The sequence below is a fragment of the Nicotiana sylvestris genome, chromosome 5 (genome assembly GCF_000393655.2).
Source record: "Nicotiana sylvestris chromosome 5, ASM39365v2, whole genome shotgun sequence".
In the NCBI taxonomy this organism is placed as follows: domain Eukaryota; kingdom Viridiplantae; phylum Streptophyta; class Magnoliopsida; order Solanales; family Solanaceae; genus Nicotiana; species Nicotiana sylvestris.
Genome location: NC_091061.1, coordinates 34154316 through 34171560, shown reverse-complemented (window position 1 = coordinate 34171560; position 17245 = coordinate 34154316). Strand labels below are relative to the sequence as shown.

General features: G+C 35.9%; 2 protein-coding genes across 2 annotated transcripts; one reads left to right on the top strand and one right to left on the bottom strand.

Moving 5' to 3' along the window:
• Positions 1-4333: 4333 nt before the first annotated feature.
• On the top strand, positions 4334-5188 carry LOC104215589 (uncharacterized). Its single transcript, XM_009765433.1, has one exon. It carries the CDS (start codon positions 4334-4336, stop codon positions 5186-5188), a length of 855 nt encoding a protein of 284 aa, XP_009763735.1.
• Positions 5189-6966: 1778 nt separating this feature from the next.
• LOC104215590 (uncharacterized) lies at positions 6967-7512 on the bottom strand. The gene has a single exon (XM_009765434.1). It carries the CDS (start codon positions 7510-7512, stop codon positions 6967-6969), a length of 546 nt encoding a protein of 181 aa, XP_009763736.1.
• Between the last annotated feature and the right edge of the window lie 9733 nt (positions 7513-17245).

Here is a 17245-nt window from a genome sequence, read left to right as displayed (position 1 = left end):
GCCTAGTCTAACCTCGGCGAAGTAGTAACGAGGCTAGGACCAGACTACCAAATAAACTTGTGTAGTTAAATCATATACCTCGGAAAATAAAAGCAGGAATGTGCAGTTAAGGATGGGAGGGGGAAACATGCTGCGGGGAAACATCAAATGATAACAGAAGGACAACAGGTAAATATAAGGAACACCATAACTTAATTATCAACAAGAATCAGAAATCAAACAAGTGCACGACATCACCCTTCGTGCTTTTACTCTCGTCATCACCATAAGAATCAATATAATCTTCACGGCATCACCCTTCATTATTTTATTCACGTCCTCACCATAAAAACCAATATAATCGGCACAGAATTGTACATCGTGTGGCACGACATCACCCGTCATTTTTTTACACTCTTCCTCACAAAATTATACACGACATCACCCTTCGTGCTTTAACACTCTCTCACCAAAACAATGCACGACATCACCCTTCGTGCTTTAACACTCTTCCTTGCCCAAACAACAATAACAAGCAATAAGGGCAAGGTAATAAATAAAATCACAATAAAATCCCGGCAAGGAAACAATATCAAAAGCATCAACATCCCGGCAAGGGAGACAATACAATAATCCTCTTTGTCTTTTTCACATTTACTTCACAACTCACTTGACAACTTGAACCAATGCTCTATAAGGTTCAATTGCCAATTATACTTCCACAATTCATTTTACAACTTCAGCCAATGCTCTTCAATATTCAAATACCAATGTTACTTTTCCAAGCTTTGCTCAACAATAGAAATCATCACATAAGGCATGAGCAATACAAACGGAGTCATATTAATCATAATATAAGACTCACGAGCATGCTTGATACCAACGTCTAGATACTCGTCACCATGCCTATACGTCGTACTCAACAAATAATACATAACAAATATGACATAACTCCTAAGCCCTCAAGCTATGGTTAGACCAAACACTTACCTCGATGCCACGAACATAATTCAAGTCTCAACTATCACTTTACCTCTTGATTCCACCACCAATTCTCTCGTATCTAGCCACAAGTTACTTAACTATATCAATAAATGGTAAATGAATCAATTCCAATGCATGAAAATAGGTTTTCTAAAGTTTTTCCCAAAAAGTCAAAAGTCACCCCTGGGTCCACATGGTCAAAACTCGAGGTTCAAATCAAAACACAATTACCCATTCCACCACAAACCCAAATATATAATTTATTTTGAAATCGGATCTCAAATCGACATCCAAATCCCTAAAATTTGAAAAAACCCTCTACCCAAAACACCCAATCCCCCCCATGAAAACCCTTGATTTTGAGTTGAAATCATGTGAAAAAGATGTTAAAGATTGAAGAAAATAAGTTAGAAATGATTTACAATCGATTTGGAGAAGAACCTTTCTTTGGAAAATCGCCCAAGAGAGTTTATGTATTGAAAGGGTTTGAAAAATGAAAGATTTTCGGCTAAGTCATGAATTTGCAGGTCGCAGATATTGCAATTGCGAACCTGCTAGTCTCGCATTTGTGTTCACTGTTCGCAATTGCGAACTTGCATTTGCGATGGGGTAGTCGCATTTGCGACAATGGGGATTTCTGGGCCTTTTCACATTTGCGATGAAATGATGGCATTTGCGATCAGGCCTGCCCAGGCCTTCTCTCGCATTTGCGAGATGCGAAGCCTGCAGACCTGCAACATACCAGCAATTCCTAAATCCAAATTTGACTCTGTGGCCTATCCAAAACTCACCCGAGCCCTCGGGGCTCTAGACCAAACATGCACGCTAACCCAAAAATATCACACGGACTTGGTCGTACAATCAAATCACTAAAATAATATCAACAACTATGAATTTAGCATCAAAATCAAATAAAATCTCAAGAACTTTCAAAGTTTCAAGTTTTACAACTAAGGTTCCGAATCACGTCATATGACCTCCGTTTCTTACCAAATTTTACAGGCTCAACGTAAATCACATATAAGACCTATACTGGGCTCCAGAATCAAAATACGGGCCCGATACCATCAAATTCCAAACACATTTCATTTTCAAAAATTCATATTTGTTCCAGAAAATAATTTTCTTTAAAAATTCATTTCTCGGGTTGGGACCTCAGAATTCGATTCCGGGCATACTCCCAAGTCCCATATTTTCCTACGAACCCTTCAGGATCGTCAAATCATGGATCTGGGTCCGTTTACCTAAAATATTGATCGAAGTCAACTTAAATTCATTTTAAAAGCAAATTTTTATCATTTTTTTTTACAGATTTTCACATAATAGCTTTTTGGATACATGCTCAGACTGCGCACACAAATCGAGGTGAGACAAAAAGGAAATTTTAAGGGCTCAGAACACGGAATTAATTTCTAAAATACGTGATGACCTTTTGGGTCATCACATTAGTGGACACAGATCCTAAGAGTGCTTTCTGGATCATGCAGAAAATATTCAAGGCTAAACATTACTTTGAGGCAGCTAGATACACTGAAGAAGATGTTCACCAGATGGAGAGATTCTCAATTAGGCAAATCTACAAAAATATCCAAGGTGAATTCCAGAAAGTGACATGAGGGAAGCTAGTATGCAACAATCAAGGAATTCCAAAGTGGATTTTTATCACGAGACTAGCATTGCTAAATATGCTATCTATAAAAGAAAGGTTAGCCAAATGAGGCATCATTCCAGATCAGATATGCTCCTTATGTGAAAAGGAGAATGAAATAGTACAACATCTCTTCTTTGAATGTTAAGTCACTAGAAGTATATGGCAGCAATTGTTGTACTGTCAAGGAGTACAGATATTGAAGAAAACTTGGCAAGAAGAGATCCAATGGATAGAGCAATTTGGTAAAGGCGGGAGTGGAGGGGATGCAATATACAAAAAGACTTTTGTTGCAGCTGTGTATCATGTTTGGCAAGAAAGGAATTGTGTTATTTTATAGAAGAAGAAAAGGTCAGCCAAAGTCATAGCACGAATGATCATTCAGGAAATTCATGTAAAGGCTAGTTGTTTTCCAAGGCTAATGAGAGCATTGGTACAGTTGAATTGGTACACAGAACTGGTCTAGGTGGAACGAGATGAGTATGGAAGAAAGATAGTGAGGATTAGATAGCTTCAAGCTGGGGCATCATGTCCAATTGAAGTTATGCCTAGAGAACATACTGCTATATGCTGATTTGTACATAATTATACATGGTAAATAAAATCTTTTACTTACCAAAAAATATTGTTGGTTAGTGGATATAAAAACATTAATTGCAGAGAATTATGTCTATCTGTTAAAATCAGAATATTCCAGAATTATAATTCTGAAATTATAACTGAGATGATAAACTGGGTAATCAATCACACCTTCTATATGAGATAAGTTATACGAAGATTTTGGTATAAAAATAAAATTAATTTAGCTAATACCTCCAATCAAATAAGGGATACAATCTAATTCCAAAATTTATATTGAAATAATCTACCTAATTCTTTGAATCAAACGACCCCTAAGAGCGTTCGATTTGGCCAAGTACTCCAAGCCAAAAAAAACCACATTAAAGCTTGTGGTGTTCTATTTTAGTAGTTTTATACGTATATATGTATGTTCCGTCAAAAATACTGAACAAACATATATGTTTATTGTCTAAAAATAACAATCAACATGTGCACTTTTATTTACGTAAATTATGTCTTCAACATTGTACCGATAGTGATGTGGCTTTGGCTTAAGAAGTTTGAGCTATTTCAAAATTTCTCCAGGCTCCATATGTGTAATGGTTGTATATATGTTTAGCTAGGAAGATAAAGTACTTGCTTTAGGAAGATTTTGTTGCTCCCAAACAATAAACTATATATTTGAGGTCTACCTGTTGCCTATATGGATGCTATTGTCATCATAGGGCAAATACAATTGCAGTTTATGTTTTAGGCTGTCTTCATTAAATAGAACTTGAAAATTGACATAAAAAGATTGTCTTAGGTGCTAACACTTGACATTATAACCTCTATGTATCTATCTCTTTTGGTGATGATCCGATCATCTTGCGCGTATCTTGACTATGCCTTAAATTTAACTATTATGGTGGAGTGACACAGACATAACAGATGAAGATACTACAAAATACAGTATATTCATTAGGTGAACTGCCTTCTAAATATTTGTGGACTCAATTGGATACAAAGAAGATAACTGTTTTGTAATGGTCACCTCTGATTGAGAAAATAGTAGCAAGAGTAACTTCTTGGACTACTCGGAAGTTGTCTTATGCTGGTAGAGTGCAATTAGTACAGACAGTTATTTTTGGTATTCAATCCTATTGGGATCAACTGTTCATCATGACAGCAAAAGTGATGAAGTTAATAGAGGTATATTATAGAAGCTACATATGTTCTGGCACTAATACAATTACAAAGAAAGCATTGATAGCTTGGGAAAAAAAGAGTCTGCCTAAATCAGTAGGAGGCTATAATTTGATAAATCTTAAAGTCTGGAATAAGGCAGCAGTCACCAAAATTCACTGGGACCTGGCTCAAAAGGAAGACAAAGCTTGGACAAGATGGATCCATGTATACTACATCAAAGGGCAAAGTATTCCTGAAATGAATATCCCACAACAAGCAATTTGGATGATGAGGAAGATTATGGAGGCTAGGAAAACCATGCAGCAAGTTCTAGATTTAAAGCAAAGGCAGAGTGTTATTAAACATATTTATCTAGGCTTACTGGGAAATCACAACAAAGTGGAGTGGAGACCTTTGATATTCTATAATGAGGCTAGACCTAAAGCAGTGTCTACAATGTGGATCCAGTGCCATGAAAGAATGCTAACAGCTGATAGATTAACCAAATGGGGAATCCAAGTAAGCCCACGATGCAGTTTATGTCTGAATGCAGATGAATCACATCTTCATCTGTTTGGTGAGTGCAGCTTCTCTAGATTAGTGTGGTTGAGATTACTGAGATGGCTACAAATATGGGATGCCCCAATGAATCCTTGGTCACAGGTGGTTATATGGTTGATTCTCCAATCCAAAGGAAAGTTGTGCAAATCAAAAATATTAAAGATGATGTATGCAGAATACATTTATGGAATTTGGAAAGAGAGGAACAGTAGAATATTTGAAGATCAAACAAGGAATGAAGAGCAAATTGTTAGAGAAGTGTCATGCATATGCAACATTAGAACATAGGGGGTAGTAAGACCAAAAATACAGTAGCTTCAGTTCTAAAAGACAATGAGCAACAATTACAAAAGACTAGAAGGCAAAGATAGTCATAGAAGTCCTTATGTACTGCATAGTATAGTTATAGAGATAGAATTATGTAAAGACTATAGCAAGTCAAGGATGACTTTGCTCGTTCGTAATGACTGCTTTAGTGATTAATGAAAAATATAATTACCAAAAAATAAAATAACTATTATGTCTTAACCGCTCACTAATATATTGATATTTCATTAAAACTGAACAATTTATTTTTCAACTGTTTTTTGAAAGAAATTAAGTTGAAATTTTAGTATTGTACAATATGATTTTTTTGGTTTCCATTTGAGACAAATAAAACGTGGAATAAGCAATTTAAGTTTCTCTCATAGATTTGAAGGTATAAAAGTTAAAGCATTACTGTTTAGGATCTTTTCTTATTTTATTATTATGAAAACCAACTCCATAACTTTATTATTCCTTACCATGGGAAAAAAGATACCATCAAAAGGAAGAAGATGTTGCCGTGGATCCGATTATTTACGATTTTTTATTTTCTGAGATAAGTGATCACAGTGCAATTACTCAGACGTGATAAAAAAAATTAAAATGAAATTATAATATTTCAATAAATAATTACGGACAAGCACAACATTGTTCTCAATCAATGGAGTAACAATTATTATGAAAAAAATTGGCGTAAACGGTTTTCCGCTCTCTTTTTCGTCAATTATATTATCGGGCTTGAAATTCTAGCTATTTCCTTAATCGTTTAGTACTAATAATTAATATCCAATTTTGAAGCTTTGAGAAACCACGTGGAAATTAATTTCCATAAAAGATCGAATAGAGAACATTTTCCAAAGGGCGTAATGCAACTCAATGTCATTTTTACCTGACAAATTTGATCAGCCAGCAGTTTCCAAACACAAGAAAACCCCCCACCAAATCCAACACTGAGTTTCGATTGTCACGTTAACTATATCATACAGCAATATATGTTAAAATAAGCACAGTAACTAAGATTGGGTACGTACTTATGAAGGACTAGTTCTAAATTACTCCCTTCGTCTCAAATTATTAGTCACTTTAACTCAAGAAAATTGTCCCATAATAATTATCATTTTCGGAATATATTCAAGACTAATTTAACTATTTTAACTATACCCTTAATATTAAAGAACTAGTATTTCTTTTTAATACTGCTCATTTTTCAAAATGCATCTAACAGGGATATCTTAATAAACTATATATATATATATACCTTGTATTTATTGTTTTTCTTAATGGTGGTGAAGAGAGCTAAAACAACAGTTAAAATGAAACATAGGGAGTAGTAAATAGAATTAGCTAATAATCACTTTTTTCCTGACAAGTAATTTAGAATTTGGATTCCTCAATCATTAACTAAAGGTATCAAATTTGAGCTCGAGAATGAAAAAGCTCATGGTATAGAAAGATCGCTTCTCCTTAAATGAACTCTATATGGTGCAAATTCGAGTTTGTCAGGTGGATTTAGGATAACTGAAGGGTTTAAAAACAAATATCTTTGTGAAGCACTAAATTAAATTCATTCAAAATCCCTCTACCTGATTCTGTTCTGGTTTGTACTTTTCTTTTCCTTAGATATTTGTTGGAATTGGCAACATCATATGTATATTGTTCTGTACATTTAAGTTACAGTGCTACAATAAATTGACTTCATTTTCTTCCTTCATTTCTAATTAATTGCTAAAAACACCAAAATCAACCAAAAAAAAAAAAAATCATTCTTCTTTCTGCTTCCATTCCAAACCTATAAACCTACAAGGAGAATACCTAATTTTGTATTCAGAAATAGTCTCAAGCTTTGGTGACCAAACTTGTCCTTTTGGACCAACCAATTGTTCATAATGTTTCTTCAACTCAGGTGTGCTACATAAATACTTACCATCACTAGGACTTGTAGTTGCAATATTATCTTGTGATACATCTTCGTTTCCTCTTGTAAGAAGCTTAATTATGAACTCCGGTGACACTTTTATCAAAAGCCTACCATTTTCCGCCTTAATATATTGAAATATAGGGTTCTTGAAACTAACAGGTACTCGTCTAGGGTTCGAGCCCAGGGAAGCAAGAGAAGAGGCCGAGAGCACGTTGCTTGATGAGAAGTAATCTAGAGGGAAAACGAAGTATGTGTCGCCATTTTTGAGCTTATCATCGATGTTTAAGGATGGAATAGGGTTTCCAATATAGAATGAGTCTGCATGGCAAACCATGCAGTCCGGGAACTCGAACATTAGCTCTCCGGCTAGCCTTTTTCCGGTGACCATCCTCGTCGTTCCATCGTGAAAAAATAGGTTAACCATCAATGATCTTGAAGGACAAATGGAGTAGCAACAAGGTGAAAATATTGTATTTCCCATTTTTTTCTTCTTTTTTTGGAGGTTGAAAGGAAGAAAATGAGACAAATTAGAGTAGTTGGAATAATGGTTTTCAGTTTAGGTAAAGGTCTTTATATATGGAGAAGGAGTTGACTTTGAGAATAGGTCAGTAATGGTGGCTTTGAATATGTCGATCGAGTTGTATAATTATCATCAATAAACCAATTAACGGAGTTACCCTTTAGGGTGGTGGATGAGACAAGGGAGTGCATGTGAAAAGATAAAATTGCCCAAAAGTCATCGTCTTCTATCAGCATAATATTAATTTGTAGTACTTAAATTTAACTTTCATCTACTAGATATATCCTATTATACTTTACTCAGGTTCTTTTTATATTCATAGATAATACTTAATAGTCTATACTATTTCTATAATTCTATGTAATATCCAAGTGTAAACAAATTATTCTAAAAATGAACGGGGATCACCTACTTAACAGTAGTTCATTCACACTTGGTAAGGGCGTAGCACTATAGCAGTTAAGGTGAGAATCAGAGATACAACCAATGAAGGGAGTTTTATTGAATCTCCTTCGTCCAAAATTTTTATTGAACAAATAGGGCAAAAAAATAATATTATTGGTTATATAAATAATTGAATTTCCTGACATTAGGAGAAATTCTAGTTTAATAGCAAAGGCAGTTCCAAAATTATTTTAGGTCATAAGTTCAAATTCTAGACATGACATGATTCAGTAATTTTTGGGAATTATTTTTATATAAGATACTGGTTTCGTAGTGGGCAATCTCTTTCTCAATGAATAGCGCGATTTAGAGTGTAATTTGTCCTTGTGTTGATGTTTATGTCAAATTGCTAGTTGAGAACCAAATAAAAACAATATTTTAATTAAAACAGTCAAACTTTTGAATTCTAACAACCAAACACATGATTATAACAAGAGTTTAACCTCAAAAAAACATGTATCGAACTAATAGTGGTTGACTTATAAGTTTTAATATTTAAAAATTAAATTTGCACATTGATACATTTGATAGAGCAAGTTGTATATGAATATTTCTCTTTAAAACATCTTGATCTAGTGAATGGAATTTAGTCATAATAGCTATAGTAGCATTCAATTGTTCTTTTTATTTCCCTAGCTTAGAACGAAGGCATGCTATGAATGTTTAAAAAAAATAAAAATGTATCCCGTAAATAGGGTCTGAGAGGATATTATGTAGGCAATTTTACCTCTACCTTATGCAGGTAAAGAGGCTATTTTCGGCGATTTCATTTTAATACATATATATTCAGAATTGCTGCAATTAAGATGTTATTTTGACTTTCCAATTGTGGCTAAGACTCTAAGATTGAGATTTATCTGCACATCATTATCGTATTTGCCTTCATAAGATTTAAGTTGATGGTAGGCTATAATTGCGTATTTTAGTCGCTTATTACACTCTAATTTACTGCACTTTAATTGAGTTTGAACTTTAATCGCTAGTGTTTTGCCCTAAATATGTATTGTATGCCTTGTAGGAGTGATTCCGATCTATGTAGGCGTTATAGAATGAATTCAAGTGATTTGGAGCTTTGAAGTCTGAGTAAAAGCCCAAGACATTAAGCCGGGATCGTGTTCGGAGGTCGTGTACCAAGTTCGGATGTTAAAAGAGGACGAAATAAGTTCACTCTAAGAAAATTACACTACCGCGCCGCATGGGCCGCCGCAAGGTGCGGCGCAGCACTGTAAAATGCTGCCTGATGCGAAAAGTTGAGGCTGCTGATAATTTCCATTAGCGCGCCGTAGGGTGCGGCGCATAGTGCGGAACGGCTGTACAAAATTTACAGAGCCAGAGTCCTATTTCGCGCGAGAGAAGGTGTTTTCGTCTCGGCTCAACCCAACTTGGTATATATACATGGAAAAACGTTACTTTGAAGAGATCTAACAGACTTTTGACACATCTTCGACCTAGGGACACACTTTAGACGTGGAGGAACATACATCACGCTTGGAGGAGGCTTCTAACTAGTTTTTCTTCTCTTCTCTTCCTTTAATTTCATAGTCCATTAGTTCTAGAGTTTTTGGTGCTACATGAACGTTGTAGTTTGAAGCTTGAATTGTTCTTATTATTTTATCATATTGGTTTATTTATTCAATCTTGCGCTTAATTATTGGATTGCTTGATCACCAATTGAATACTATCTACGAATCTAGGATTGAACTCGGGAGAGGGAATTTTAGATTGCATATAAGATTGAGTAGAACAAGATCTTAACTCTTAGGGAGGGCGAATTTGCGGTTAGGATAGGGATATACCTAATCGCCTTGCTTGGTTACTATACAGGATATTAATGTGTTCTTGTTAATTCTAATTCCATAGGAATATAGGTGTTAGATTAGCTTGAATAGGCGAGTTGTACTTCGGGAGAAGGCTACGAGCAATATTAACCCTATCAACCAATAAACCAGATAAATTAATTAAACGATTTAAGTGGAAAACTCAACGGGATTGTTAGCTAACCCATAACTCTAGAATATTCACCCACATTGAATTCGCCGCTAAGCTTGTCGTTGTTTTCTTTGATCTCTTAATTTGTAACTTTAGATTAATTTTAGTTAAATATTCATACTTTAGGATTCGCTTGAATAGATTAATTGTTTGGTTTAATTAGTTGATGGTTAATCACAAGTCCCTATGGGTACGATATCTGGACTTACAATCCTATATTACTTGTCGATCACGTATACTTGCGTGTGCGTTTGGGAGCAACAAGTTTTTGGCGCCGTTGTCGGGGACTTAGAAATTAACTAGTCTACTAGGTTAGATTTTTACTTTTTTTTTAAATTCAAGTTTCTTTTTATTTTTATCTTAATTTAATATTTTATTATCTTTGTTGATATGGCATCTTGGAATGATAATTGTTCGAATATTGGATATTCTTATTATGGTGATCCTTGTCCATATTTTGGAGGACCACACTTGTGGCAAAATTGTGAATCTCAATCTTATGGGTGGAATATTTGTAATATGTGTGGTGGTCAAGGTGGCCATTGGGATGGTTGTCCTAATTCTTATTATCCTCATAGAGTTCTTATTATAATATTTTTAATAATGTTTATGAGTTTAATAGGAGCAATGAAGTGGAGGATATGGAAAGCATGACTCGTATTATGGACATGATGAGGCAAATAGTCGAGCAACAAAGTCTTGATGCCTTAACGATCAAAAGACTCCAGGCTAGAATGGATAAATTAATAGCCAATTTCCAAGAAGAACCTCAATTCGATGAAGAGAGCGAGTTCCCACAAGAAGATTATTTTGAAGAAGCAGATATAGTGAGCCAATCTTGGTTTGAGGAACAAGCTAAACTGATAAAATCTCATGAATTTCTCTGTGATGGTCTTTCGAATATGACAGAACAACTGATAGAAAGAAGAACTGAGCTCAGGCAAGAAATAGACCAATTTGGCTTAGATATCTATGACATTCATGATCAATTGAATAAAAAGGTTGAGGCGTCTGATGTCTTACAACCAATTTTTGTGGATACTGGCCAGCTTGAGGAGCGGAAAGAGGAATTTCAACTATCCGACCAAAATATTATTAGTGATGTTAAGGTTGACGAAGAGTGCAAAATTGAGGATGTAAAAAATAATGCAATTTTGGAGTTGGAGCGTATTGGACCTCATTCTAAACACTTTTCAACATTGTGTTAGGTTGGTGACATGAGAATTGATCCATTCGAGCATATGGAGGAGCCAATAGATGAGGAACAAAGTATTTATATTCTGAAATTTGCGATACCAAAAAGATAAAATGACATCCCTCACTTAAAAGCCAAGAAGTGCAAGATGCGATATCTATTGCTTGGTTCCTTTATTTTCACACCACCGCCTTATGAACTTGACAGAAAAATTGATGCAAAATTGGGGGCACAATTCATATCCTCAAAGTGGAAGCAAAAGTGGTGAAAGTGATGGCGTCGTACCGCGACGTTAAATCAAGCGCTTGTTGGAAGGTAACCCAAGCAATCCTTCACCAAGACCGCTAAGTATTTTTATGACGAGCTCTTCATTGGTCAATGGAGACCCACTGGATGCAAGATCAACGGCAACCGATTTTATCTCTTTCATGTACTCAGCTACTGTACGAGATTCTTTTCGAAGATTGGAAAGGATGTCGCGAAGGCCAAAGATTCTTGATTGTGATCTGTTTGCAAATGTTGTTTGGAGTATTTCCCAGGCATGCTTAGCAATAGATGCTTGGGCTATCATTGGGGCAATGGAATGTTCAACAGATGCCATGATAGCATTGCGAACTAAGCTGTCCTGGCGGAGCCAGAGCTTGAAGTTGGGGTTGATCAATTGCTTATCATTTTCTGTGTAGTACTCAGCGGGACAACTAGAGGAGCCGTCAATAAATCCCAGTAGATCGTAGCCGAATAGTAGAGTTTTGACTTGGGCTTGCCATGTTGAATAGTTTGTGCTTCCTGCTAGTTTCAGAGATAGTTGGGAAGCAGGGTTGAAAGATATTAATTGAGATGGTTGAACTATGGAGTTATGACCATAGACAAGTGATGGAGTGGAATTGGCTGTTGATGATGAGGAATTATTTTCCGTCATTGTGAAACTTAGAGCAGATTACTAACTCGTTGGAGTGTCAATTGCGCTGATACCATAAAAGTTATATTTTTGCATAACTGAGATCAACCATTCATAATACAAGAGTACAATGAGCTTGGGAGAATAGGAGTCTACAAAGATAAGATACAATCTAAACAGATAAGTATTTGAGTTCAAAAGGAATTATCCATTTGAGAAGTTGTTAGCCGTGATTATCTTCTATAATTAATATGTTGATCGTGTCACAGGAATTCGACCTCTATTGTAATATAATTTAATTAACCAACTATTAAATGAGAATTCAAACCTTCAATAACCAAATATAATTTGAGAATTGAAAACCTATATGTTTAGTTATGTACCAAGAATTTTTCTCATAATATCGTTTAGTTTAAGTACCTCTTGTCATATCGTTTATTCTCAATTCCCAAGATTAAACAACTTGTAACATGTTATCTTTTGCCCATAGGAATTATGACGTCACAGTTGAACAAGTAGATTCATCCTCCCAAGAATTAGCTTGACATTCTAATTCCATAAATGAATTGATAAGATTAACATAAAATGGTCAACGACACGTGACTAAATTATCTCTTATTTAAAGACCCTGCCCTACTTATATTAATATAACCAAATTAAAAAGGTCTTGTTTGGAAGCACATATGCAAATTGACAAATCCAACTCTCAATATTGGCCCCACAATGAGTGTTAGTGGATATATACAACAACATTAATTGCAGATAATTAATTAATTATGTCGATCTTCTAAATGTTTTGAAAGTGTTACTGTTTCTATTTTACTCACCCCTCGAGAAAATATTAACGAAAAGAGATTTTGAATTATTTTACCATTATTTATATCTTAAGATATAATCTTGCTTTATTAAATATTATATTGAACTTCTAAAATGACAAATATTTTAAGACAACTATTGTAAAAAATCACAACAGACATTTTAAGACGGAGGGAGTAATTTTGTCCTTGTCCAAGCCAAAAAAAGCACACTAAAGATTGTGGTGTTCTATAATCCACGCCATTGGAAAATTATTCAAATTTTTTGAAAGATGATTTCAATGTGTTAGGATTAATTTTCGAATGTGTTTTTGGATGATTTGTACTTTCTCCATACCTAAAAATGGGAACCAAAGAGCATGATGGTGAACAAATCAAATTTTGCTGTGTGAATTCGAAAGTTGATCATTTTTTAAATTTGATAAAAGCTTATTTATTCAAAAATTACATGTAACGATCCGATCGGTCGTTTTGAGCTTTAGAGTTCCATTCTGCGTTTCGAGGTCTTGAGTGGCTTCATATTGCGTATTATGACTTGCATGTATGGTCGATTTCGATTTTCTGGTGTTTTGCAATTTATTTGGAAGAATGTTTCTCATTTTAGAAGCCTAAGTTGGAAATATTGACCCCGAGGTTTGACTTTTGTGAAAACGATTTCGGAACGCTGTTTTGATGGCTCCGATAGGTTCATATAGTGATTTTGGACTAGGGTGTATATCCGAAACTGAATTCGGAGGTCCCTAAGTTGATTTGACATATTTTGCCGAAAGTTGGCAAATTGAAGGTTTAGAAATTCCTTAGGTTTGATTTTATGGCTATCGGGTTCGGATTTTGATTTTGAGACTTGGAATAGGTCCGTTTTTCTATTTGAAACTTGTCTGCAAAGTTTGGCGTCATTCCGAGTTGATTTGATAGGGATCAGACGTGTGACTATGTTTTTAGAGGTTCTTGAGTTTTAATGTAAATTTCATACGTTTTGATGTATGGTTCAAGATGTTATTTTGGTGTTTTGATCACACGAGCAAGCTCATATGATATTTTTAGACTTGTGTGGATGTTTGGTATGGAGCCCCAAGGGCTCGGGTGAGTTTCGAAGTGTATGAAAGAGTTTCAGTTTTGCTGGTTTTTGAACAGGCGCTTCAGGTCTCGCAAATGCGAGATTTTGTTCGCACTCGCAAGGTGGAAGTCGCATTTGTGAGTTTTTGTTGGGGTCTTTCAGGTTCTCATTTGCGAACACATTGTTCGCTTTTGCAAGGGGAGCCTAGGCTAAGCTGGTTCGTATTTGCTATCAAAATGGTCGCTTTTGCGAAGTGTTCATTGTTTGCATTTGCGAATATAGTGTCGCAATTGCAACATTAGCAGGACTGTGATGGATGTCTCTTTTGCGATTATTCTTCACATTTTCGAATCCCAGGTCGCAATTGCAATACTTGCGCCTGAACATAAGGGCTTGAAGTCGTGATTTTAGTCTCATTTTTTATATCTTTGAACCACAGACTTGGTAGGAGGTGATTTGGAGAGGGGATTTTCACTTACAATCATTGGGTAAATAGTTTTAATTAAATTCCAACTATATTTCCTTACTATATATGAGTCAAATTTATGAGAATCAAAGAGAAATTTTGGGGATGTTTTCTAAGTTTTAAAAAATAAAAATTTGAGATTTGAGAATCGAATTGGACTCGAATTTAAAAATAAAACATCTATATGGACTCGTGGGATTATGGGTAGTCAAGATCTACCCTTGGATCCAGGTTTTGATCGGATGTGCACGGGGTTGACTTTTGCTAACTTTTGAAAAATTGTATAAAGAGTATAGCTTTACTAATTGGGATTGGTTTCTCTTGCATTATTTGATGTTATTAAGTTGATTTTGGTTAGATTTGAGCCGAGCGGGGGTGAATTATAAAAGGAAAAGCTATTTTTGAGTGTTGATTTGGCCTAGTTGAGGTAAGTATCTTGCCTAACTTTGTGTGAGGGAAATTGCCCTGTAAGATTTGGTCTAATTACACTATTTGAATTATGTGAAAGACATGTACATGAGGTGTCGAGTGTGTATCCGGACTCATATGTGGAAAATTGACCGGTTTAGACTCTTATGATACTTGTATGCATTTAATTAGAAGTTGTTATTACTTGTTACATCTTTCGTTGTTGAATTCATCCTTATATGCTTAAATTATAGTCGTTATTTCATGCTCTACCTTCTATTGTCGAATTTACTCTTATATGTCTAAATTGAGGTTATTATTAAATGTTATATCTTTCATTGTCAAGTTTATTCTTAAGCAAGTAGTTGGAGTTGAAGTTATTGAGAGCTATTAATATATTTTAGTTGAAGTTGTTGTTTTATGGAAAATCCTTCATTGTTGAGTTATTTCTCGTTTCATTCTGTTGTTATTGAGATCTTCTTTACATTCCAGTCAAAGAGGGGCAGCTGTAAGCACGTGATTTTTGACCCTCCCCGGGAATTTTTACGTTCTTAAGCTTAAATATCTAATTTAGGACTAGTATAGCCATTTTAACTATTTTTACTTTATTTCGTTGCAAAAAGAAAAATTTCAAAAAATATACATATAAATTTTAGTTTATGTATCTCTCATAAATTTGAAAAATACAAAAATTGCACTTTATTTTTGTACTTTATATAATTTCGAAAATTACAAAAAATAAATAAAATATAGTTCTATTAAGGTTTTATAGTCATTTTAACTTTGAAAAATACAAAAATATTACCTCATATTTTATCTTAATATTTAAAACGAAAATTACAAAAAAAAATAGTTTCATTAATATTTTGTAGCTATTTTAAATCTTGAAAAAATATTCAAAAAAGATATAGTTTTGTTTAAATACTAGTCTTATTTTTGGTAGTTATTTTGCTTACATAGGACTAGTTAAGCAACGTGTTCCTATTTCTCGGGTCCTGGCAAAAGAATAATATTCGGGTTTAAACTACCCGGTTTTAGGCCTAATTTTCGGACCGAGCCCATAATAAACCGTGTCCGGGACACGTGGGGAACCCCACCACGCGTGGGGGACATATGCCTCGAACCCCACCACGCGTGGGGCTCATTTTCATGGGCAAAGCATTACAAAACACGGAACGAACGAAAAAGGACCGGGGGGAATTTTAAAAAGGGACTTTTTGAAAAATGGGAAAAGTTGGAAAGACTACTGTTCTTCTTCCTTCTTAAACAGAAAGAAGAAGCAGAAACCAGGAGGAAGCCTTCGACCACCGGACCTCCCTCCCCACGCTCACACTCCCCGTCACGACCCCTCCGTTAAACCACCCGAACACCACCACCGCAGCTGCCTCCACCATCCAGAAACCACCCATCAAGCAACAGCTTTTGTTGCTGCATCGTCGCCTTCCCCAACTCCCTCTCCGCCATAACCACCACCCCTCACGTCCAAAAACCCACGACGACCTCCCCAGCATCCAAAACTACAGCCCAGTCCGTCGACCACCAAGCCTCTCAAACGACCACCCTCGTTCCACCCAAAACCACTCCGTCAACGACCCACCGCGTCTAGCCCCCGTCAAGCAGCGACTGCTGCTACGTTTCCATCGCGTCGTCGCTGCCCCCTCGCCGGAACTCGAGCAGCTGTTGCTGCATTGTCGAGCTCTCCACCATGCCCGGCGACCATAACCCAAAACCAACCACTCTCTCACGTCCGAGCTCCAGCCATTAACCACTGCCCAAACAACCCACCCTACTGTCGCAACCAACGCCCTCGTCATTTTCCAGTCGACAACCATCACCCCGTCACCATTAAACACTGCCCGTCGCCCCCACAATCGTCGACTAAACAGTCCGTCAGCTTCACGCCACTAGTTGAGCCGGAGTTCATGGAGGTGAGCTGCTCGACCTTGTGTTGAGGTCGAGTTCCAGTCCAAGGTCCTAAGGTTGAGTCGAGGTCCGGTACGTCGAGGCGCTGTCCGAGGTTCCGTCGTTGTTCTTCGTTCAGAAAGGTCCGGCTTAAGTTCCGTCGGAATCGTGTTTGTCACTCTGAGTTTGTCGAGGTGCAAAGGTTAGTAAACCTCGATGTATTAGATAAATAAACTTACGTTGAATGTTCGAGATGCAATATAAAAAATTGGTTTGGAAATTTTCTGCCTATGTTTCATTGTCTGCATTTTGGTTCATTTTTATGTTATGTTATTCTTGTTTATTTGATGTCGTTTAATTAAGTTGGACTAGTCGTTCTATGACACAAGTTTGACGTTAATCTGTTCGTCCTTTCCTTCGGTTAGGT

Excerpts from the sequence above, each read along its gene's own strand:
- LOC104215589 (XM_009765433.1), top strand. The coding sequence starts at position 4,334 with ATGACAGCAAAAGTGATGAAGTTAATAGAGGTATATTATAGAAGCTAC.
- LOC104215590 (XM_009765434.1), bottom strand. The coding sequence starts at position 7,512 with ATGGTCACCGGAAAAAGGCTAGCCGGAGAGCTAATGTTCGAGTTCCCG.